We start from the raw sequence: 25,623 nt of genomic DNA, 5'->3' as shown, positions 1-25,623 counted from the left end.
TGAAATGGTGACCACTACATATGAGGCTGCACAAGCCAGTCCATGGGTATTTTTAAATCAGAAATTTATAAAACTCCCAGAATATTGCTGATTTGCAACTGAGTGTGAGAACCACAAGCAGCCCACCACATGGTTTATATAGATCAAGACTTTCAGATTTGAGGACAGAAAGCCAAATCAAACAAACTGGTTTAAGCAAACCTCTGTCTTATAAACTCAGGCATTGCTGGATTGGAAAATAAAACAATTGCATCAAGACTGAATTTCTCTCCCCATCTCTCTACTGGCTTCATTTCAGACATCCTCCTCTTGCTGGGGCCACCAGCAATCCTCTCCCAGCCCCAGTAGGAAAAAGAAAAATGCTTCTATTGCAACAACTCTAACAGAAGATGCAGAATTGAGTTTCAGTGCCTCTGATTAGCCAGTCTTGGTCAAGCACCACTTCCAGGGACTTGCAAAGCTCAGACTAGGCTTGGATCACATGACCACTCTGGGCTAGAGGAGTGAAGGAGGAGCCTTCTGTGCTTGAGAGGAGGGTGGAGTGGTTCTCCAGAAGAAAACAGGGAAATTACCTATTATTATTATTAATTAGTATTATCTATCACACCCCTCGTCAGTGAATACTATTGATTAATGAATTGTTGTGTCTTAGTTCTCTAAGACAGGCAATCACAGTTAAGAAAACATAATGTTATGGCCAATAGCAACTCCCCACTTTCCACTCTTTCTGATCTGAGAGATCAAAAGTGAATTCGCCTTAAACTCCCACCTTGAACTGGAGAGGTATAGAGAGAAGCTATAGCTAAGCAGTACACAACCAGAGATACATGACAAAAATGGGAAAAGAGCAGGGCAAGTGAAAGTGACCATAGCAAGGACATTTAAAATAAAAATCAGTGTGGTGGGAGAAGTGATAAAACATCAGAGGGGAAATAAAGGCAAGATAGAAAAAGAAAGAAAGAAAGAAAAAAGAAAGAAAGAAAGAAAGAAAGAAAGAAAGAAAGAAAGAGAAAAAAAAGAAAAGGAAAGAAAGAAAGAAAGAAAGAAAGAAAGAAAGAAAGAAAGAAAGAAAAAAGAAAAGAAAAGAAAAGAAAAGAAAAGAAAAGAAAAGAAAAGAAAAGAAAAGAAAAGAAAAAGGGAGAAAGAGGCACCTGGGTGGCTCAGTCGGTTAAGCATCCGACTTCGGCTCAGGTCATGATCTCACTGTCAGTGAGTTCGAGCCCCGTGTCAGGCTCTGTACTGACAGCTCGAAGCCTGGAGCCTGCTTCAGATTCTGTGTCTCCCTCTCTCTCTGCCCCTCCCCGTTCATGCTCTGTCTCTCTCTGTCTCAAAAATAAATAAACATTAAAAAAAAAAAAAAAGGAAGAAAGAAAGAAGAAAGAAAGAAAGAAAGAAAGAAAGAAAGAAAGAAAGAAAAAGAAAATAAGAAAAGAAAGACAAGTCGTGACTGTCTGTCTGTGGTGGCTGGGATGTTCCCATAGGGAACAGAGTTGTGGAAAGATATCTTGTAGGCAATACACAGAGAACTTCTAGAAAGTGAGCAGTACCATTAGCCTAAAAGAGAATGCATTAGAAGGCAATGTGGAATTAGACTTTTTAAATTTGTGTGATCGCTTTTTAAAATGTCATTTCTACATCTCCAAGTTGTTTGACGGTGGGTCAAAGGAATACCCAAAGGACTGTTGGTGAGTGGCTTCATTCAGTGGCAGCCCCAGGCAAAGGTGAAATTTGAGCTTCTGTTTACACTCGGAAATTCTTTGGATTGTGTGTTAACCTCCTCTGTAGAAGCCTGATGTTTATATGTTGGCAGCCAAGGGGAACTGCTTCCTTCTTGGTGTTCACTGGCTGCCCAACTTCCTTATCTATCCCTCATTACATTAGCTAAGGTGGGGCCTCATCATCTGCTTGGGTTTCAGCCACTTAGCCAGCTCCAACTTGCAGTAACTGGGGTCCTGCAGCGCTGTTTCTGCATGTCGAGGCTTCCTCAGGATGCATTTTAGAAAATGTATCTTAGAAATAATATGAGAACCAGTTTGTGGGTTAAAGACCCAATTTTGAAATTTGGACACCAGTCTTAGGAGGCTGAATCTTGAGGCTTTACTTTTCAATTTATTCATGGGCACCGTGCAAGGTTAGATTTACAACTACTAAGTTGTACAGGAACAGGTTTGAAGCAGTCTGTCTCAATGACCACAAGAGTTAGTGATGATTAAAACATCATATCCCTCACCGGTGCCTGGGTGGCTCAGTAGATTGAGCGTCTGACTCCTGATTTCAGCTCAGGTCGTGATCTCACAGTTCCTGAGTTTGAGCTCTGGTTGGGGTCTACACTGACAGCACAGAGCCTGCTTAGGATTCTCTCTCTCTCTCTCTCTCTCTCTATCTCTCTATCTCTCTTTCTCACTCTCTTCTCTAACTCTCCCCTGCCCATGTCCCCTCTCGCTGTCAAGTGCATGCTATCTCTCTCTCTCTCAAAATAAATAAATAATCATTAAAAACCAAACAAACAAAACTATCATATCCCTCAATTACCAGAAGGTGCCTTCAGAGGAGGCTTTTGGTGTGTAAACATGATGTTTATTGGGACTAGGAATGAGAAGCAAATGAAGCCCTGAAATAAAAGATAGTGATGATTTCACATTGAATCTGTGCCTCAAAATTTAATCTAATTATGCATAAATGCATAAAATGCATAAAATGTAATTATACGACAATGAGTATTTTCATACAGTAAATTGGGAACTTGGGAGCATTTTCCTGGCCTAAGGTCAGTTGGGGAGGCACTGTGCCATGTGTCATGGCAGAAAGGGTACAGGCTCCCATGGCAGCCAGATCAGGGTTTGAATTTCAGCTCTACCACTTAGTGGCCTATAGACTAATAAGTCTTTCTACACCACAGAGTTCTCTTCCGCGAAATAGGAATAATAATCTTTACTTCCTGGGATTTGGGCAAGGATTAGAAGCAAAATATAAAAGAACAAGCCTAAAGTCTAACGAGTAAATATACAGTAGGCACTCAAAAATGATGGCTGTTGGGGTTCCTGGGTGGCTCAGTCCATTAAGCGTTCAAATTTGGCTCCGGTCATGATTTCACGATTCAGGAGTTTGAGCCCCGCGTCGGGCTCTGTGCTGACAGCTCAGAGGCTGGAACCTGCTTCAGATTCTGTGTCTTCCTCTCACTCTGCCCCTTCCCTGCTCACGCTCTGTCTCTATCTCTCGAAAATAAATAAACGTTTAAAAAATTATGATTATGATTATGATTATTATTATAGGTAATAGAAATTCAGTTTTTCTCTCCATAGGAAAAATTCTAGGGAAAAATAAAGCCTTTTTAAATAGCCTGAGTATAGAATTGAAAACTGACTTAGTCCAATAAAATCATATCAAGGGCAGGGAAGTTTTGCTAGCTTCTCAGAAAAAGCATGGTCAAATTATTTTTTCTCTTCCATGTCTAGTCTTTCCTTAGAGAGATTTAAAACTTTTACTTTCCTCCATGTAGAAACATTCCTGGCCATCTATCTGTTGCTATCCCATCAATAAGTCTGCCATTATTCCTTCAACAGGTGCCAACCAAAAGAATCATAAGCCTTTATGAGCTAACAGTGAAGTTTCAGCCGAGAAAAGAAATAAAAAGCCAGTTTCCTGAAAATTATAACATATACAAGTTTGGAACATACTTGTTTGTTCGTGTCTTTCTTTTTTAGTTTATAGAACACCCTTTACTCTTTATGTTGAAAAACTGTCAATTATTACTGACTGTTGGCCACTTTTTCATCTTCGAGGTAATAGGTTTCTACTATAAAACTTCAACTCTGGTCAGCCCAGACAATGCATTATAAAAAAATATAAGGAGCACAAATGCAGCCATGAGGTCTCATGTGTGTTTACCTGTAAAAATGAAAGGGCTTATGGTATTTTAGAGAAGTAACTTTTTTTTTTTTAATACTAGGCACTCAGTAAACATTTCTGGGTAACCAAATAAATGAACAAACAAATAAGCAAATGAACAAAAGGAATTTACCACAACTACAAATCATTTCTCTTGAATGAAGTGTACTGCTTGCTTTCCTGGAAAAAAAAAAAAAAAAGTCAAATTAAGATAAATCATTGTTGAAAGAGTTCTTTAGGGAATAAAAGAGCAGTGAACATAGTAATAAAACATTGCTCCCCAAAGCAGAATGTGGTAGTTACAGTTACAGGAAGTCTATTAATCCCTTTCTTTTCTAGGATTGCCTGCCTTGTGTGTAATTTCGGTTTTGAAATCTTCCTTTTCCTGGGCAGAAAATAGCCCCCAGAATATCAGACCTGTGGTTATTTGACAACAGCTAAAGCTACCCCAGAGCCGTTTCTGTTATCTTTATTAACAAAGATCTTTGGGAGGTGAAGGTCATTTCAGAACTAACCAGCAAGGAATTTGTTAGGGTGTTTTCTGAATGCTGAAAAGGAGGTGGAATTCAGAGTGTGCGCATATAATCAGGGCAGTTAGGACAAGTCTGAATTTTTACTTGATCAGTGGGAATTTGGGTACATTATTTAACAGGAAGCCTCAACTGCCTTATCAAAAAGAGAAGGCAAGGATGTTACCCTCACACCAGTTTGGGTGAAGATGAAGTGAGATAAAACTCTACAGCATTTAGCACAATGCCCAAGCATTACTTCTACTATGATCTCTTTCTACTCACAATACTTCTGACACCAAATGTGTGGATTTACTCCTGGCACCAATCAATTCTCTGGCTCACCAACTTCACCAACTAAGTGTCCTACCATTGACTTCAACTCTGACACCAACTACCTGGATTTAGCGTCAGACCCCATAGGTTAAGGGCTCAGTCTCACAGGGTTGCCCCACTTCCGACATCAATTGCAAGTCTAGGGCACCCAGACTCCTGACTGACTGGCTATGAAGCAAGGGTGTCCTCATAACCCCCTCTTCAGGTTTGATGATTTGCTGGAACAGCTCGCAGAACTCAGGGAAACAGCTAACTTACTACTACCAGCTTATTATAAAAAATATTATGAAGGACACAAATGAATAGCCAGACGAAGAGGTACATAGGGTGAGGTCCAAAAGGGTGCTGAGCATAGGAGCTTCTGTGGAGTTGAGATGCACCACCTCTTAGCATGTGGATGTGTTCACCAGCCTGGAAGCTGTCCAAACCCAACTGTTGTTCATGGTTTTTATGGAGATTCTGTACCATAGGCATGGTTGATTGAATCATTGGCCATTGGTCACTGACTCGATCTCTGGTCCCTCTCCCCTTCCCAGAGGTCAGGGTTGAGGCTGAGAGTTTCTACCTAAACACATGGTTGAGTCCTCTGGCAACTAGCCCATCCTAAAAGTTGTCTGGGAGTCCACCAAGAGTTGCCCTATTAGCATAAATCAAGTAATGTTGAAAGGGACATATTATTATGAATAACAAAAGATGTTCTTATCACTTCTATCACTCCGAAAATTATAGGGGTTTTAGGAGCTCTGTGCCAGAACCTAGAGACAAAGCCCAAATATGTATTTCTCGTTTTATCAATGATATTACATTAAGTCGTATTAACTGTTCAACAAATGGTAAATAAATCTTAGTCAAACCAACCATTACACGCTTTGATGCCAAGTGTTGACCGGGATCATTTCTGAAACTTTCTTATGTAAGTTTTAGTTCTCTCCTGCAGACATATGAGAGGGCTCCGTCAGATCAGGAGCAGTGGCATTTCACATCCATGGCTCCTTGAACTAAAGGTGTAGGAATGTGGGGGTGAGGAGGCAGGTTAGGATGCTGTCTGCTGGCAGTGATGTCCCAAAGTGCATAGGACAGGGAAGATAAGGACTGGGTAGAAGAGGAACTGAGAAGCAGAAGAACAGGGAGGTAAGTATGGAGAGGAGGGGGGGAGAAAGGGAGAAGGGAGTATACTAGCGGTGAACAGTTTAAATTCTAGAAGGAGATTCTCTGTAGGAAAAATTGGGATTTCTTGGAAGGACACCCATTGTTCTAGACTTAGAAACTAAAAATCAGTTTCCACAAGAGAGGGAAGGATTCGAGGGACAGGGCCCTTCACACCCATAGCTGGATGAAAGTGGGATAAACCTATGTAACATCATATTTGTGGCACCTACTCAGCTCATTGTCCCTATGTATTCACCACAACTTCTGCACCCATCCTCTCTTGGGGAAGGGTAGCCCTAGGCACCCTCTTGCTGAATGTTTCCCAGCCACCTCAGTTCTTTGTCATGTCAGCCTCTCTATAGGCTAGTCTGTATCCTCATGACATGGTGCTGGCTTCCTCCAGAGCAAGTGACCCAAGAGAGTAAAAGCATGTTCAAGACAGAAGTGGCAATCCTCTTATAACCTAATATCAAAAGTAACAGACCATTGTTGCTGCCATATTCTTTTAATTATGCAAGTCCCTAAATCCAACACACAGTCTCAGGGAGGCACATTAAGTTTCACCTCTTAGAGGAGAATCTAAGAATTTGTGGGCATGTTTTTAAAACCACCATAATCCCAATGGTCTTCTTGTTTCCCATTCTAAGACACCCTTCATCCTCTCTGTGTCTCTGTCCTTGGATTCTTTGGGAGCCCCTCAAATATCAAATCCTCTTATTGACTTAAGCTCATGTGTAAGTCAAAAGTCCCTTCCAGTACCATCTGCAGTCTTGGAATCACTGAGAATATGTCAGAGACATGGACTTGGCTACCTTGCAGAAAGTGACATCTTCGGTGGACAGGAGGTAGTGGAGGGTTATCTGAGTAATGGGTCAAGCCAGTTCCTACACCACATGTGGAATCACCCCTCCACAAGGCATTCAGATGTGTGGTCTTGTAGGCTGAGTCATCTCCCACTATTTATTTCATTAGGTTGCTCTAAAACAGGAGTCAGCACACTTCTGTAGAGGACCAGATGGGAAATATTTTTGGCTTCACAGGCCACATATGGTCTCTGTCGCATATTTTTCTTTGTTTTTATTACAACCCTTTAAAAATGTAAAAACCATTCTTAGCATGCAGGCTGTACGAGAAAACAGGCCTGTGGGCCAGAGTTTGCTGACCTCTGCTCTAAAATCATCCTAGAAAGACGCTCATTGTATCCTCAGGAAGTATTCAGACGTGCTTCTCACACCACCCAGCCATGATAGCAGAACTCCTTCCCATGCCTCTAATTTATCTTACTTGAGGTAAAACGCTGAGAGTCCTCTTTTCGGCTTGGATACATTTTACATAGGATTTCTCTCATTCCTTCAGGGAGACAAAAACAGGTTCAAAAATTGAGTCACTAAAATGACTAATGTGGTCCTGTCAGAGGAGAATTATGGACCTACAAGGGTATGGTCTCTCAGAGAACTCATTTTGTGTTTCTATCCATCACGTGAATAACAATAACCTTCTCCAACAAGCGGAGTGAAAAATGTATGGACTGCCAGTAAGTATTCCTCACTGCTCACTAAATATTGGCACCACAAGGGCTTTTTTATACAGCAGTGGTGACATGTAGGGAATTTGTGTCAGATCTGGATTTTAATGGGGAAAAATAATCCAGTCTCACAATTTGACTTTTGTGTCTCTACAACTGGACTCAAAATCCTTGGCTGAGAATTCTTTTTTTAAAAAATCTACATTTTAATTTTACTAGAGCATTAACAAAAATGTATTAGTTAGCCCACGAGTCAACAAAAGTTAATGTGTTAACATATATATATATGATTAATGAATTCATACTAGAAGAGGCAGAAAGGAAAAAAAAGCTGAAGCGACAAATTAAAAGCTGTTCATCATATTTAATGTTTTAGATAGCCCCAGATAGTAGTGTGGCTTTCTTATTTTACTACTCTGCTCAAACTTGTAGCACTAAAAATTGCTAACCTGAGGTTCTAGTTGAAACTATACATGAAAATGGGACAAAATGTGCAAAGAGTGGGGAGTTTCGGCTGTGAATAAAAGTTCTTGGGGCCTGGGTAGCGCAGTCAGTTAAGCGTCTGACTTCAGCTCAAGTCATGATCTCACAGTTCGTGGGTTTGAGCCCCACATGGGGCTCTGTGTTGAGAGTTCAGAGCCTGGAGTCTGCTTCAGATTCTGTGTCTCCCTTTCTCTGTGCTCCTCCCCTGCTCGCACTCTGTCTCTCTCTCTCTGTGTCTCAAAAATAAATAAACAGTATAAAAAAAGAGAAGTTTTTTAAAGTGGCAATGAATCAGCTAGATATCTCTGCTTCCTGATCAAACTAATTGCAGCCTTGAGTCTGTGTTTATCCCTCTTAAAGCTTACCTTGTAGAACTCATTATTAGTTGTAATTAAAATGGACCCAAATCATAATTTAATTAGCCTTAATAGGACAGCGTTGGAGGGTCATCTTTCATTTTAAGTACATCATGTTTCTTCTTATAACTATTTGTTTTTGTAAATGATTCCAATCACAAACTTAATAGCCAATTTTAGAGGAAATTATTCAGTTGCCAGTCGTTTGAGTGGTTCAAGAGGTATATGCGTGTATTTGAGTATTTGTCCAGACCACTGTCATGTGATCCGAAAAACTTTTGATCTATTTTGACATGTTTTGATTGACGTTTGGAGTCACAAGGTAGCATTCATTACAATACTGTTAATTCAGGGGTTTTCTGAAGAAAATATTCACACAAGTTTGTAGGGTGACAGATGGTAATTAGACATAGTATGGCGAGCATTTTAATGTATATAAATGTCAGATCACTATGTTTTCTTGAAACTAATATAGAAATGTATGTCAACTGGACATAAATACATACATACATACATATATACATACCTCAAGCCCATTTTGACACTTCCATAAGCTACAGATCTTCTGAGGTAAAACAGGAGGAAATTGGTTCCACCAAGTCCAAGCTCATCTGACATTGCTAATGAGAGCTGGGAGAGGTAGTTTATTCTTATAAGCAAACTGCCAAGAAGATAGAAAGTCCTAAAAACCTTTCTCAAGCCGTTGGTGTGAGAATGTTCTCCTGTGGTCTTTCTTATTGGTGGTGTTCCATCATCCCTCCACCATCCAACTGTTTCTGTCTCTTGCTCCCTGCTATGTCTACTCTCTCCTGCTGGGGTTCCATTAGTTCAAGTGGGGAGGGGCTCTACATAGTAAATGACTATCCCTAATTGTAATAACTTTGTATCGTGACAGATGGTAACTGTACTTATCCCAGTGAGCATTTTATAATGTATAGGATTGTCAAATCACTATGTTGTACACATGAAACTAGTATAATATTGTACATCCACTATATTACAGTGAAAAAGAAGTCTATCCCTAGAGCCCATGAGAGGGAATAGTCCAATGTCCACTTCGCCAACTGATCCCCATTTTGAATGCATGTGATCACTTGTAGAGATTTCTCTTTTCATTGATCACAGGTCACTTTTAACCAAACATATTTCTGTGGAGAGAAGACAACTGGAATCTCTTCAGCGTTATCCAAAAAAGTGCATCAGATAAGGGCACACTTCTGCAAATTGACCAATCTGGCAAAAAGAACAAAGCACGTGCCAGAACGCTGTGCAGCTAGGGATTCAGGTGTTCCTTTATGTGTATAGCATCGTGCATATTGGCAATACTTAATTGTCTGTGGCCTACCCTGCCATCAGGAGAGGAGAAACATATGTTCCCATTTGTCTTTTGATGTGGCTTCTGATATTTACATTTGCTTGTCTAAAATAACATCAGCAACCCTAGACAATTTTTCCCGAGTCCTTGAGTCTATTGACTAATTGCTTCAGGTGGCTATCGAGTATGTGATTGTCATCTCAAGGAGATGATCCATTGCCAGCAGGTATTGCCCTGGTACAAGGGAAAAACAGTTACCATTGGGAAGAGAACATAACAACAGCAACAACAATACATGGAGTTCTATTTGTTCAAAGTGAAGTGAGACCCCAATAATTCTTTGAAATATGCCTAATATAACTTTGGAGGTATTTGGGGCACCTGGGTGGCTCAGTCAGTTAAGTGTCCAACCCTGGATTTCAGCTCAGGTCATGATCTGACACCTCATGAGTTCGAGCTCTGCATTGGGCTCCACGCTGACAGTGCTGAGCCTGCTTGGGAGTCTCTCTCCCTCTCTCTCTCTGCCCCTCCCCTGATCACTCTCTCTCCCTCTCTGTCTCTGTCTCTCCCTCTTTCTCTCTCTATAACATAAATAAATAAGTAAATAATAAATAAATAAATAAATAAATAAATAAATAAATAAAAAGAAATTTGGGAGTATTTAAAGTCAAAACCAGGAAGTCTTGGCACTCAGTATAGTAATTAAAGAATCAGCGTTATAGTGAGGAATACTAGATAATTACAGTGTTATCAGTAGTCTTGGGAGAGGTGATGGTTTAATTACCAAATAAAAGTAATTTATACTAAATTGCAAATGACAGCCAATGCCTTCTTAAATCATGGCTTGATAAGAAAGAAGGAATGACAATATTGGACACATGTAGGAGAAGGAGGAAGTATTATCGGCCTGCAAATCACAGAACGTATGCAGAAATGGGACAAAGGAGGCTAGAGTCCTATTGCTTAGACTGGCAGGATGGCTTATAGTAAGATGTAGTCCTACTTGTGACAGAAGGGGAACAGATATTGGAAGCAACTATTTCATACCATCCATCAAAAAATACAACCCAGACAAAATCACACACACACATACACACACACAAAGCTAACCAGGAATTTCAGAAAGTAGCATAACTATATATATATATATATATATATATATATGTATATAACTATGTATATATAACTATAACTATGTATATATAACTATAACTATGTATATGTGTGTGTGTATGTATGTGTGTGTGTGTGTGTGTGTGTGTGTATATATATATGTATTAATGACTATTACAGGTTTCCTTCTCTGTCTGAAAGTAGCAGTTTCCTGTGAAACCTTTTGGAAGCCAAAGTATCTCAAAGCAAAAAGGCAGTTACTATTGCATAAAAGTGAAAATCTTCAGCTTTCTTTTGGTTATTGAAAATAGGTACTAATATAGGTCTTTCATAAAAGTGAAGTAGCAAAACTTGAACTTTTAGATAGAGGGAAAAGCCTATATATGCATGCTTCACTTAAAAAAAATCTTATACATGGGGCGCCTGGGTGGCGCAGTCGGTTAAGCGTCCGACTTCAGCCAGGTCACGATCTCGCGGTCCGTGAGTTCGAGCCCCGCGTCGGGCTCTGGGCTGATGGCTCAGAGCCTGGAGCCTGTTTCCGGTTCTGTGTCTCCCTTTCTCTCTGCCCCTCCCCCGTTCATGCTCTGTCTCTCTCTGTCCCAAAAATAAATAAACGTTGAAAAAAAAAATTAAAAAAAAAAAATCTTATACAAATTTTCTAGATACTATTTTGGAAGGATTTCTACTGGTCTATTTTTCCTTTCCATCTATTTGATTTCCCTTCCTTTCTACTGAAACATCTGTACTGCATACCTCATGGCCAACATAAACCAACATGCCTTCCTTTGTTCCCAGGCTCAGTAATTGCTCCCCAGCTCTGATTATCCCAGGCCATATATGCCTGACTGGGATTCTGGATAGCATGATAGCATGGTGATTAACAGATTTCATTTTGGAAGCAGATGACCAAGGCTCAAATCCTGTTTCTACTCCCTACTGGTTATGGGACCTTTGGAAGTGTTATTTAAGCTAGCCAAATATCATTTCTTCACCTATAACATAGAATATTTATTGTATCTGTACCACAGGGTTGTTCTGAGTATTACATGGGATCATTCAGAACTTTGGCTGAAATGTAGATAGAGGCTGGCACTGCCTTTCATCCTTCACACCTCCATCCAACCACTCACCAAAGCCAGTTGATTCTGCCCTAACTCCTTCCTATTCTCTCTCTCCTCTCCTGCCACCCCTTTATCTCTGACTTTCATCATCTCTTACCTGAAGTATTTTAATCAGTTCTGCATTAGTCACTTTTCTCCACCTCCTACCCCCACCCAGATCAATCCAGTCCCCATGAGAATCAGCCAGGTAAGAGAGAAACCAAGGCTCTGTACCACCCTCACTGAAGTATCTCCCTCCTCAGTAACCACTTTATCACATAACCACTTCTTCTTCTGACTTCTCTCCTTGCTCCACTCCCATTGTTGGCAGTGGTCCTGCAGTACTAAGTCACTGTGACCCACCAAATGTACATGCTTACTCTCACCTCTCCATCTTGTTCTCCAAACTTTGGAACATCCCCTGTGCCATCAAATCACCCTGCTCCTTTTGCCTGGGTATCTTCCCTTTAGGCCCATCTAGTGGCCCTCACTCTCTACTCTAGCCCCATTGGCCACCCCTAATTCTTCAAAGATGCCATGATCTTTCCCACAACAGGACCTATGGACATGTTCTTCACTCCACCTGGAACACTCATCTATCTCTCCCTTTTTGCTTCATTAATTTCTACCAATTAATGTCATATAAGTGCCTTAAACTGATCAACTTAACTACCCGTTCCCCTGGGAAGCCCCCTCCAATGACCTTCTTAGAAGGCCTCTTGCCAAACTGTGCTTCCCTCCACTAGCACTTATCACAACTGGAGATAACATGTTTGTGTAATTAAAATTGTTTTAAAATGTCTTAGGTCAGGTCCTCCATGTCAAGATAAGGATTCAAGGGCAAGTGGCTGATTTGGGGAATGATCCTAGGAAGCACCAGGAGGGAAGTAGGGAAGTGAGACAGAGAAAGGAAACACAAGTTCATGAACAAACAGGTTGTCCTATGGGCATTTGGGATTGGGTCCTGCAGGAGAACTCTGTGGGATGTGCCCCAGAGTTGTCCCCCTCAGGGGAATGAAAGCAAGGTGTTAATTATATTGTCCGGTCCATCACTGGTTGGGCTGCTTCCAAATTGGCTGCATAGGACAAGCATCCTGCTGAGACTCGAAAAAGACCCTAAGGCAGAGTGCCACAGGTGCTCACGAGGAGGAACCATTGGTAAGTGCAGAGGAACAGTGGGTGGGGATTTGATAGCTTTGACCTCAACACCCACTTGCTTCCCTGGACTCTGAGCTCTGTAGCCCCTTCCCTCACTAGTGAGCTCTAGAGCAGCCCACCTGATAGAAATACAACATGAGTCACAGTTGCACTTGTAACTTTAAAATTTGAGAAGCAACGTTTTTAAAACAAAGGGACACGGGCAACATTAATTTTAACTCTATATTTTATTTACTCCAATATAGCCAAAGTGTTGCATTTCAACGTGTTATCGATATAGAAATTGCTGATGAGATATTTTACATTTTTTGTCTGCTGTCCTTAAAAGTGAATGTATATTTGACTTTTACAGCACATCTCAATTTGGACATGCCACATTTCGACATGAGTGTGATTTCTGCCCTAAGGAATTTTTGTGTGTGTGTAAAATACAGGAAGTCATATGTTGACATTTATTCTGGTAAAATAATTTCAAATAGCTATTAAGTAAACATTGGGTTAAACAAAACCATTACTGGAATTCTGTTAGTAAACTTAGGAAGAGTGGTCAAGTTTTATCATTTAGAGGATTACAATTTAAGTGAGGACACATTTTTATAAAAAGTTCATATTAAATTCTGGAAAACCCACACATTGCCTTCATCCTAAACTTCAAAATTCCAAACCAGTGGTGAAATTTCTATTTTCACCACTTAAAAAAGCATGTTTCGACACCGAAGGAACAACTGTGTTAAAGGGGGGAAATGGTAGAAAGATAAAGGCAAAGGATTTTACTTCCCACAACCATGTGGGACTGCCCGTAACAGAACATACATATACTGAATTGTGCCCTCCCTGGGGGACACCTGCTCTCAGCACATGCACATTTTCTTTTTTTTTTTTTTTCCTAAAGTGTATTTATTTATTTATTTGGAGAGCATAAGTAGGGGAGGGGCAGAGAGAAAGGGAGACAGAATCCCAGACAGGTTCTGCACTGTCAGCACAGAGCCGAATGCAGGGCTCGAACTCACAAACCATGAGATCATGACCTGAGCCAAGACTAAGAGTCAGATGTTTAACCAACTGAGCCACCCATGCACATTTTCGAATACTAGTTTCCCAAAGAGCCACATGAGCAAAGCAAGTGGGGAACTGAAGCACTTACTTATATTTTCCTCAAGTCAGCTTAACTGATCAATATCTATTTAGATCTACATATATGAGATAAAATTTTATATTTTTGTCTGAATAATTATCTCTAGTCTCAATTTCACCTTGTGCGGACAGATACATCTCATGAAACCACTCCAACCAGCTTTCTTTCCTCAACTTCCAAAAGGAAAGGAACGCTTCTGTCCCTTCCTAATAGCCTATATTTACTTCTGTCCCCTTCCTAATAGCCTAGTTATTTCCTCTCCATCATCTTGAACTTTGTGGGTACTCACCCAACATTAACTGGTGGCAAAGATACCTAGCAGCTTTTGAATTTATTCATGGAATGATTCTTCTATTCAAAGAATATCTTTATATCCTTTCTCTTCTTCAACAAAAAAAAAACTAGTTTCATTTTGCCAGTTCTGTCTTAACATCTGCAGAGAGCACAATGTGTGCCTGTTTTAAACAAATGTGTAGGCACACCAGATATCTTGATTCAGAAGCATAAATGACAATAGAGAGAACTGGAATTTATAGAAGGAAATTAAACCTTAGGGCTGAAGAGAGAGCACCAAGAAATCCCATTGTAGTGCTGTTATGCTGTTTGTTTTGGTCATCGTTTTCCCAGTTATGGTGTAGAAACAAGCTTATGTGCATACCTAAAACCAGTGCAATTTATGATCTATTCACTAGCCTAGGTCAACTGGTAGAATAACCATAAGCATCAGTAGAAGTTGATTTGTAACCTTAATTGCACCATGAAATCATCAGAAGACTTTGAGAATGTTGCTTAATTCCCAACTGTTTTTTTTTTCCTTATCTTAAAAAAAGGCCACATTAATGTATTTCTTATTATTGTCATTCCTTAATGGTTATTGATTATATTCAGGATGCTTTGTATCTCTGCAAGACACTGCAACTCCCCCCAGGGAAGACTGTTAATGAATAGTGTTTGTAAAGTACTTGAAAATCCTTGGATTAAAAGCTAACCATATCAGGGTAAAAGTATTTGTATTAACATGCCATATGGGAGAACCATATGTTATCTATTAAGAGGGTGTGTGTGATATTGAAAATAGCACTCTGGTGCATTGCCTTGTGCTATTTTTATACCAAGATATGTCGTGGCAAGTTTTGGTATGCCAGGGTCATACCTTCAACGTGGAAATGCTACAAAGTTCAATCCTTCGGCAGATATTTGTTGAGTTTCTTATTGAGCACTTGGCACTCTATTTACCATCATACAAAATACATGGAAGGGGCTGTTGCACGCTACAGTCTCACGTGTTTCCTTTCATTGAACTTTTGTTATACTTAGGTCTCTTTTAACAGACATATCTTGTTAAAAGTAACAGATTCAATTATTTCCTCTTCCCTCTACATGGACAAGTATGCTATTTGGGGACACAGGAAATAGGACCAAGATGATTGTCTTCTCTGTCCTATAACTGAAGACAAACCATAGGTCTTACGCACCCTCTATGAATTAGGCATGGTTGTAATACTATTTATTTTGAGTAGAATCGGTACTGGCAGCCAAGAAAGCAAGCATTTCCCCAAATGGGCTATGTGTGCTCCACCACCTTCCCAGAAGGTACTAAGTTATTAGCCTGGATAACTGTGTTGTAACAACTTCTGTGCATAATCTCCCCTGGCCTGAGGAAAGGACTCCTTCTCTAAGGTGACTACTCCATTAAGAAAACAAAATGGTGGTAGCAAGAGCCTAGGTTCTGTGTCGGGACCAACTTCCTTGAAAAATGCTGCCCTGCATGATGCCCCCAAATTTTATAACTAACCAAATGATTTTGGAATAGATAATCTTCCCCTTTTTTCCTGATTAATTTGTTAACTAACTATGCAAGGCCACATTTCATTAACTCACAAATATTTATTGAACATCTGTCATGTGTTCATTCTAGGTACTTAGGAGATCTCAGGCTATGAAGCAAACAAACATCCTTGCTTTGGTGGAGCTTACATTCAAGTGGGGGCAGATATATATAAGCAATGAATGTAATACCTACCTAAATTATGTATTAGAAGATGACAGATGGTTGGAAAAATAAATAAATAAAAAGTAGATCCTGATGAGGAGGATGGAGGGTGTAGGGAGGGGGAGATGTTTAAGTGGAGTGTTCAGCATAGACTCCATTGGAAAGGAGAAATATTGAGGAAAGACTTGTCAGACATGAAAACACTGCAGGCAGAGGGGACGGGCAGTGGAAAGACCTGGGGATAAGAGACCCTAGGAGGAATAGCCAGTGTGGCTGGAACAGAACGTGTAGGAGGCTTCTAGAAAAATGTCGGGGTGGGAAAACCATAGCGGTCTCCACCACACAGGGTCTTGTTGCCTGTGAGCGACATTTGAGCAGGGGAATGGTATGATCCGACTTACACTTGAAAACAAACTGGCCTCTAGGTTGAGAACAGATCTGGAGGACAAGACCCTATCACAACCCAGGAGAAAAAGGGAGGAAGGAGGCCGGACCTGGGTGATGGTGAGAGCAGATGAATTCTAGCTACCTGTGCTCGCTACATGTCACTGCGTTGGATTTTTAGGAACCATTACTTGTGATAAAAGACACATGACATTTTAAAAACAGATCCAAAATTTAATGAGGTTCAACCAAAGGCTCAGATAGAAACGCACCTTTTCTACATTGAGAACTGAAATACAGTGCAAGCAATAATAATAATAATAATAATAATAATAATAATAAATAATTACTGCTTAGGGAGAAATGAAGTTTCCTTTTTAATCCCTTGACAAGTATTTATGGAGCCCCTAATGAACTTAGGCACTGTGCTGGGAGCTGATGACACCACAGCAAGAGCAAGGGCCTCTGTCTCAGGACTTACAATTTTGTTATCGAGGGTCAGCAGAAATCACAGGAATCTGCAAGAAAGAGAGACCTCAGGCTTAGGCATAACGTGGACTTGAGTGTAAGACCCAGCCCTGCCGCTACTTGTGGGACTTCAGGGAAGTTATCTTTCTCCCCACAACCTTGATTTCTTCATCTGTAAAAATGTAGACCAAAGTCTAACTCAGTAGGACTCTTTTGGAATTCACAGTAAGGGGTGTGAGGGGCGTAAGAGTGTAAGTGCCTTGTGCCAAGGAGGCGCTTGGGACAGCAGCTGCCACTCATGTGAGATCGTGACTACTCAAATGTACATCTCTTTTTATCTGCATTGAAAGGTGCATGTGAAGCTTTTCATTAGAATAATGAGGCAGCCAAGCTGGGAACTTAATTTTCTAAGACTAATCTGTTCAAATCAACTAATTGGGTGAGGACACCTCCAGAACAAAGTTTTTAAGTTTTTGGATCTAAGCATCCCTCCCTCCTTTCCCTTCTTCCTTCCTAAAGCCATCAAATAGAGCCGAGCGAGGTAGACACTCCCGCTGAAGGGGGTAAGGTTGAGGTGCTGAACACCTGGCACAGAGCTCAAGCAAGGTCAGGAGGGCATCTCCATCTTAGGTTGAAGGACTAAACAGACATGACAACTAAATGCTGCATGTGATCCTAGAAAATTATGAAAGATATTATTAGAAAATGGGCAAAACTTGAATGTAGTCTGTGGCTTAGATAGCAGGAATGTCATCAGGGCTAATCTCCTGGTCCTGATGGTTGCATTGTGGTTTTGGAGGAAAATGTCCTTGTTTGTACAAAATATATACTAAAGTTTGTAGGGCTGATGGAGGTGATTATGTTCTCAACTCACTCTTGATAGATTCAAGGGGGAAAAAAAAGAAAATACTTTGTACTGTTCTTGTAACTTTCTATTGCTTAAAATTATTTCAAAATAAAAATATCTTTAGCATTAAAAAAAAGTTTAGAGTTATAGTATTGTGCTCACCTGACTTAAATGTCAGATAAACTCAATTCTCAATGTTCTTGGTGTTCCATGTTAATCTACATGACATTATCGTTTAGTTCTTTAGCTGTTATTATTATTTAGTATCATTTTTTCACATTAAAAAATTTTTTTTAACATTTTATTTTTTTGAGAGAGAGAGAGCCAAGAAGGGGCAGAGAGAGAGGGAGACACAGAATCTGAAGCAGGCTCCAGGCTCTGATCTGTCAACACAGAGCCTGACATGGGGCTCGAACTCATGAACTGTGAGATCATGACATGAGCCGAAGCCAGGCACTTAACTGACAGAGCCACTAAAGTACCCTGCATTTTTTCACATTTTTGCTGACCCATAATTTATCTTACCCAAACAATAAATGTTAGTTATGTTTCCAAGAAGGGAATGTGGGCTCTGACATGAGCTGACTAGGTCAAAACCCTATTCCCACCACTTCCTAGCTGTAGGATCTCAGGCAAATTATTTAACATCTCTGTGCCTCAGTTTTTTTAACCCTAAAATGTGGGTAATAATAATACCAAACTCACTGGGTTGCTATGAGAATTAAATCTGATGGCCTATGCAAACACTGAGTAGAACATAGCCAATATTCAATAATTATTAGCTGGTATTAACTGGTATTATCCCACTACCCACATAGCTCTATTAAATAAAACTTAACTGTAACTGATGGCAGTACATATTTTTGAGATCGTTCCTTCCTTATATATGCTAAAGTTATTTTTCACATGTGTATGTTCTAGAGAATTTTGAAATGTGCGAGATGAGAATGTAGCTTGGTGACAAAATACAGAATTAAAGACTGAATTCTTTATAAATAAAAGAGTGATAACTTAAAAAAAGAAAAGAAAAAAAAAGTTGAGCCATTCTGACCTGAGAAAAATGAATATACCATTTGTATTAACCAGCTACTGTCACAATGATACTGTGTAACAAATAACCCTCCCCCCCCCCCCCCCCCCCCAGTGCAGTGCCTTAGGACCAAACTATTTATTCTCATGCTCACAGGTTTGAGAGTTTCTGTCATTCACCTGATGTGGGCTGGGTCCAGCTGGGCAGTTCCATTTCAAGCTGTGCCTTGCCTGGGCTTGGGTCCAGATCAGGGACCAGTAGCTATAGGACCATCTTCTTGTCATGGCAAATGTCAAGAGCACAGGCACAAAGTCCAGTTATGCAGTACAGTTAGGTCTTTTGCTTACCTTGTGTCACGAATATTTCATTAGCCACATCATGTAACTTGGTCAAATCCAACATCAGTGTGTTTGGAAAGTATGCTCTGCCCACATTGGGAGAATACTGAACTGTATAATCTATTACAAGGGACTGCAAAATGGAGACAAATAATCTAATCTGCAAACCACTGTTTTTTGACTGCATGTGCTCTGTCTGTGTCTGGAAATCTTGGCACCTTTATAAGAAGGAGTAATAATACAGGAATAGGCAGTGCACATCAGGTTGTTTCCCCAGTAGCGGGGACAGATTTTCTCTGATTTACTTCCCCTTTCTCTTCCCATTCCCATGCACAGTTTGCAAACAGAACTACACATAATCAGGATAATGATCTGTGGCCATGACATTGAGATTTTGCCCTTGTAAATCTCTCTCATCGAGCATGGATTACGTTCTTGTCATCATCCAGCCAATGATGCATTCCTTCTGCTTATGTGAATTCAGTTTGCAGCAGGAACCCCTTATTTTTATTTCTATAAAAGTCCTGAAATATGCTTGAATATAGTACATGCTCAATAAATATAGGCTGAAAGAGTAAAGGGCAGGATACTAATACTGGAGACGTAGAAATTATGCAACAGCTAGAATTCTGAGAGGTTACTGTGCCTTTTGGCATGAGAAAATCAAGTGTTATGTGACTCCCACCATGAATGCTATAGCGATTTATTATCTGAAATAAATATGCGGTCTTAAAGGCAAACTAACTAAGAGAATTTAGCTTCTGCATGACATTTTTTAAGCTAACAAAATAGCCTGTCACTTCCTTATATTTCTTCACATTTATTGTAAGCCTTTCAAATCCCTTCTAAAAACCACAAGTTTATATTCACCACTCTACTTAACTTTTTATTGTTTATGGGCTTCCTGTGAAGATTGCTAGACAGACAAGGCTGATGAAAGGAAAGCTTGTCCTTATCAAATACTTACGGGTAACAGTGTAATGGGATTTTTTTTTTTCCCCTACCAGTGAAAGACCACAGTTTCACTAAGAACTCACTCATTTGGGGCATTTTAAATGGATGGAAAGCTATAAGCCAGCCAAAATATCCTTCTGAAAGAGTGAAATGAATGTTAATCTAATTGCCAGAGAATGCTTGCTTTGAAAGCAAGACTTCTACACTGGTTCCCCCTGCTGGATTTGAGGATGCACTGTCTGGAGATTGATGAAAGCAATGTACCTAAACCTTGTCTTTTGAGGACATGTTACTCAGATGGCAAATCCAGCATTCTTCTAGAATACACTTCCTCCGTAATAAACATGGCAAGTATTTCTTGAGTTTGCTTCCCAAGGGCAGAAATATGGCAAGTCAAGGCTCAAAGTAGGAAACAAAAGCATGGCACTGAGGTGGCTGTGTTAGGAAGTGAGACAGCATACATATGCACATGGGTAAAAACCCAAATGGCAGTACATTAAGGAAAACAACCAGAATGGTATTTATTGTTATAGAGCTGGACTTGGGAGTCTGACCATAAATTTCCTTCTCATGCGTTTCGAAAGGCTAGAACAAATTCCTCGCCTTCCTGTGACTTAATTGTTGTTTCTCTTTCCCTTCTTATCTTCCTCCCTCCACAAGAGAGCTTTTTACTCTATAGGAGATGTGGTAACTGGACTAATTTTAAAGGCAGCCTGTCACTGCCAGCTTCAAGCCTATTGTGAAATCTCTGTTAAAAAGACTGTTTGCTAGGGGAGACAGAAAAGCTGGCAGATTTCTCGTGCTTGACTCTAACTCCCATTTGGTGGAATGAACAGGGAACATACTGACCTATGTTTTTGACACATGCTGTGGCACCAGCGTGGCCTTGTTAAGGGGGCAAGAGAAGCAATGATGGCTATTTCCTTCCTAGAGCAAAAGCCAATGTCATCGCCTACTTGGAGAACTACAAAAGAGCAGATGTCGGACCATTATGTGGTACTGTAAATAGGCCATTTAGAACATAGGGTTTAGGTAGCTACAGAGCTGCCCCAGGTTCTCACGTTAGAAGTTATACCATATCGCCCAGGGTGAATAGCTGATGTTGGGCAGAGGGAATTGTATACATACTTATGTATTCATTAGTAGCATTCCTTCCCCACTTCAGAATTAACTCTTCTTTATGGATGCATGCATGCATGTATGTATGTATTTTTGCCATTCTATTGTAAACTTTTTCTGTCATTCAAGTCAATCCCAGATGTTTTCCCATCTGCAGATCTCTTCCCTAGGTTTTTTTACAGACCTGCTCTGGGAAATGTTTCCCCATTGCTTCTAAGGCTCTTGTTTCAGCTCCCCTATTGGAGTCCTCCTCTGGGGAGGATTCCCCATCTTCCTGCCTCTGGATTAAGAGCAGGTAGTAGCAACAGATGGTAGGTCGAAGCACTCAAGTAAAACAAGATTAAATGATCTGAACCTGGTTATAGGTCAGGAATTTTAAAAGGACTCAGCTGGGTGACTCTTTGGCTCCTTGTGACATTGGCTGAGGTCATCTGGCTGCATGCACGGGCAACTGGGCTGGGTTGGAAGGTGCAGAAGGATTCACCCACGTGTCTGGCCCCTTGGAATTTCTCCACATGGCTCTTCTCTCTCTCCATGTGCCTCTCTCCATTTGGTAGGCTAGCCTGAGCATCTCTACAACATGGTGGCTGGCTTCCCAGAGGAAGAAAGCAAAAGCTGCTGGTCCTCTGAGGCCTCAGCTTAGGGGCCCCAGAACATCACTTCCACATTTCATTGATCTAAACAAGTCACAGAACAAGAGCGGATTCAAGGAGAGGAGAGACAGAGTCCACTTCCTGAGAGACAAAGGATCTGTGGCCATCTTTAACCCATAGTTATATATGCTAGTAACTTCTGCTTCTCTGTTTTCTGTAGTCTAATTCCATGTTTAATATTGTGTTCCTGTGTCTTTATATAAATCTTTCCTTTCTAAAAATTTCCAAATAAGAAGAGATTTGGAAACCCTCCCAGCAATGAGTTATAAAATCATGCCTTTATTTGCCTTTGAAAATTTTAATTTTTTCTACACGTAAATCCACAGATACATATTATGTTTTAAGCCAAAAGAAAATTTTAACTAGTTTCTAGTATTCAGCCACAATGCACCTGCCCAGTTACTTATTTTTCAAGGAGTTATGTACTATGGTGTCAACTTGACCAACATAATCTGTTCAAGACAAAATATTTCATAGCATAGATACGTTAGACTGCCATGTGTAAGTTAGGTAAAAATAGATGTTTTTTGCATCATGTATCAAACAGGAAAATAAAAGTCATAAAACTTAATCAACTGAACTTCCTTACGCAGTGCATATTGCTTGAGTCAAGGGAGAAAAACAGATTCGAATTAAGATCTTGTATTGCATTTTGGGAAATGCTGCGCAAGGAGAGAAATGTTGTAGGAGTGCTGAGTAAATTTTGTTTACTGTAGTTTAACATTTCATCAAGCAAATCAGGTGAAAAGGGACCAGTATAAATGCACCTATTTATGTAGGTAATTTTTCTGTTTCATGCCTCTGATTCATCTCTCTGCCTTGCTTGGGGAGTCATGCTACATTGGTTACAATTAATTTCAGTGCTGCATATTAGCCATAAAGAGGTATTTCATCAATTGACTTGATGTATTTTTTTCCCTCCTTGGTTTTCTTGAAAGATGAGAACAGTCCAGAGGAAAAACAAAGCACAGAAGAAACGGAAGGGCAGAGCCAAGAAGCAGGTGGGCTCAGATTTCTTTTGAGGAGTCTTCTAGGCCTCATCCACAGAGGTGAACGATAACATTACTCTTTACTCAAATGTTATTTTCTAGAAATGCCTATAGCTCTTCACCAGATTGATTTCAGTGTTCATTTAGGTCTCTGTCAGGAAGCCACCAATTCCACTACCTATGAGTGACAGTGCTTCCAGTCAGAAGGGTGCATTCTCATTCCTCATTCACAGATTCCATTTTTCTTCTGCATAACAACACTTTGCTCAGAAACGCTCTAAGAGGTTGCAAGTGCCAACTCAGAGCTTGGCTGCCTTCAGACAGGTCAAAATTAGCAGGTTTAGTTTGGAGAAAAAAATGAAATGAAAAACGCTTAAAGGAAATAAATAGGCTTTCCGTCCATGACGGGTAGAATGTTCTTTACTGTTTTGCATCACACTTTGAAGAGCCATGTTTCTGGTTGTTTCTTTTCATGTTGTAGGAGATGGTGTCATGAAACCCGATTACCCCACACCCAGAATTAAAGTGAGATCTGAAGCCTTCCTGACATTTCCTCTGTTCCCTGAGAACAGATGTCAGGTGGTGTTTATAGATTCTCCACTGCAGATTATGAATTGAACATCTTTAAGTGAAGTGGCACTTAAGAGTCAAAAGAGATTGTCACCACCTTTAACTTCTCATCTCTTCTTACCCATTTTTGCACTCAGGCACATTTTCCTTGAAAAGACTGATAGGCACAGTTATTCCATTATCAACAACACCACCAAAAGAAAAATCTCCTTGTTCCCTTTAGTCTCCAAGTCCTAACGAGTCCCCACAGAGGGGCATTTTGGAAACAGTGGGCTCCATCTAATGGGTGCCCGGCACACCCTAGGCCATATGCTGAACTCTTGGAAATCAACCAGGTAGTGTGATAAGTTTTTCACTGAAAACTTCCTACATTAACCTTGGAACTTTTGCTAGAGAACTGGAATCTTTTATTATTAACCTGGAAGATGGAATTGAAGAAGGCCAATCAGAGAAAGCACTGAAGCAGAGCAGCAAGGACCTTGTGTGGCCGCCACTGGGTCAGCAGGCTCCCTTTGCCGAGACGTAGTCCTTGCAATGAAATGAATTTCTGATACAGCAAACTGTTGTCATCCACCACCCCCCCACCCGGCTCCCGACCCATACATCATTATGCTCCGTGGAAGATGAGTCTTATGTGAGAAGCTGTCACTGTTTTCACTGTTTGTGGCTGACGAGTGTTAGTCAACTAAATGCTGACAGCTGAGGCCATTCTCTGAATGGTGAGGCTTCACAGGTTTTATTCACTTACCGTTCTGTCCCAAGATATCTTTATCGACATAGATTTTTCCCACCCCTATTCACACACACACACACACACACACACACACACACGTGTGCAGACACACACATTTGCCTGTGTTTTATTTATTCATTCTTTTTAGCTAGTAAGCTGAGAACAGATGATTTCTTTTTGAAACTGGGATCGCCTGTCAGCAGACAGTGGTAGGGTGTGAGTCCTCTTCCCACCTCTTGGATCGATAGCATTATCATCACAATATGCTTACCAGTCAATATAAAGAATACTCCAAATGTACCTCTTGCTCTTCCAAGTGAGCCCACTGCTGGCACAGGTCTAATGGCATGATTCATCTATGATCTTGGCTGTTGTCAATACACAAGGTTATGTTTGCTCTGGCTCATTTCATAGCCTTCCTAATCTAAGTACAGAAAAATCAAAGATGAGGTCCTGGCCATTAAAGCCCTTTTGACCTACTATTGTTCTTCCAAAATATAAATACCTCCTTTATGTTCAATATGATTTCCAGATTCAGTTTTGACTATGTAATTCTGCAGGCCTCCTTTACATGATAAGAAACACGCAATCTCAAACCAGCACGGTTTTGACTCTTGTCGTGATTAAATCCAAGGGTTTGCTGTGATCCAGGTACTGTTCTGGGCACTAGGATACAGCAGCAAACCATAAAGACAATACCCCTGCCTCCTTGCAGCTTATATTCTGATAGGGGCGGGGGGGTGGGGGGGAAGAAATTTAAAAATAAACAATAAACAAACAAAAAAAATGTAAGATAATAAAAAATGCCTTGTGGAGAAGTGGGGTAGGTAGATGGAATACTGAGAAGGCAACTTTCCATTGTCTGGATTTGGGAAGGATTCCCCGAGGAAGGGATAATTAAATGAAATCTCAATGAGGAGATGGTGGGAAAGCATTCTAGATGGAGGGACCAGGTAATGCAAATGCCTCAAGGTCAATTTTAGCATGTTGGAGAAAGAAGCTCAGAGTGGTTGGAACACTGTGCATTAGGGAGAACATGGTGTGCGATTTGGTTTAAAAAAATCATAGGACCAGATAATGTCTCACTGTATAAAATTTGATTTTATTAGCACTACAAAGAGAAGCCAGCAGAAGTTTTAAGGTTTTAACAAGCTCACTTTGCCTGTGAGTAAAAGTGGGTCACAAGAACCGAGTGAGACCGGTTAGAAAGCTATAGCAGGAAGAAATGATGGCAGTTTCTGGAAACTGAGACAAATGGACTGAAGTGTTATGTTCCAGACATAGCAATAACAGGATGTGTTGATGGATTTGGATATGGGATATGGGGAAAAGAGGAATCCAGGATAAGTCCTAGATTTTTAGCATCAGTAACTTTGTGGATGACGGTGCCATTTATTGACACATGGAAGACTGGCCACCAGGCACAGTTTTTGTTGAGAAAGTTAATAGTTCAGTTTTGTCCATCATATATTTGGGAG

The 25,623-nt window shown here is 40.4% G+C and overlaps 1 protein-coding gene across 1 annotated transcript in view; it reads left to right on the top strand.

Annotated features, from left to right (window-relative positions):
- MACROD2 (mono-ADP ribosylhydrolase 2) overlaps positions 1 to 25,623 on the top strand; it is a 2,047,210-nt gene that overhangs the window by 1,918,032 nt on the left and 103,555 nt on the right. The window contains exon 12 of the mRNA XM_086701648.1: positions 22,792 to 22,854. Coding sequence (XP_086557774.1) covers positions 22,792 to 22,854 — 63 coding nt within the window. The remainder of the gene's footprint in view (positions 1 to 22,791; positions 22,855 to 25,623) is intronic.

Source organism: Puma concolor, chromosome A3, assembly GCF_028749965.1.
Source record: "Puma concolor isolate L17-30 chromosome A3, mPumCon1.1.hap2, whole genome shotgun sequence".
Classification (NCBI taxonomy): Eukaryota; Metazoa; Chordata; class Mammalia; order Carnivora; family Felidae; genus Puma; species Puma concolor.
The sequence above is the reverse complement of the archived record's forward strand: the minus strand, read 5'-3'. Positions and strand labels throughout refer to the sequence as shown.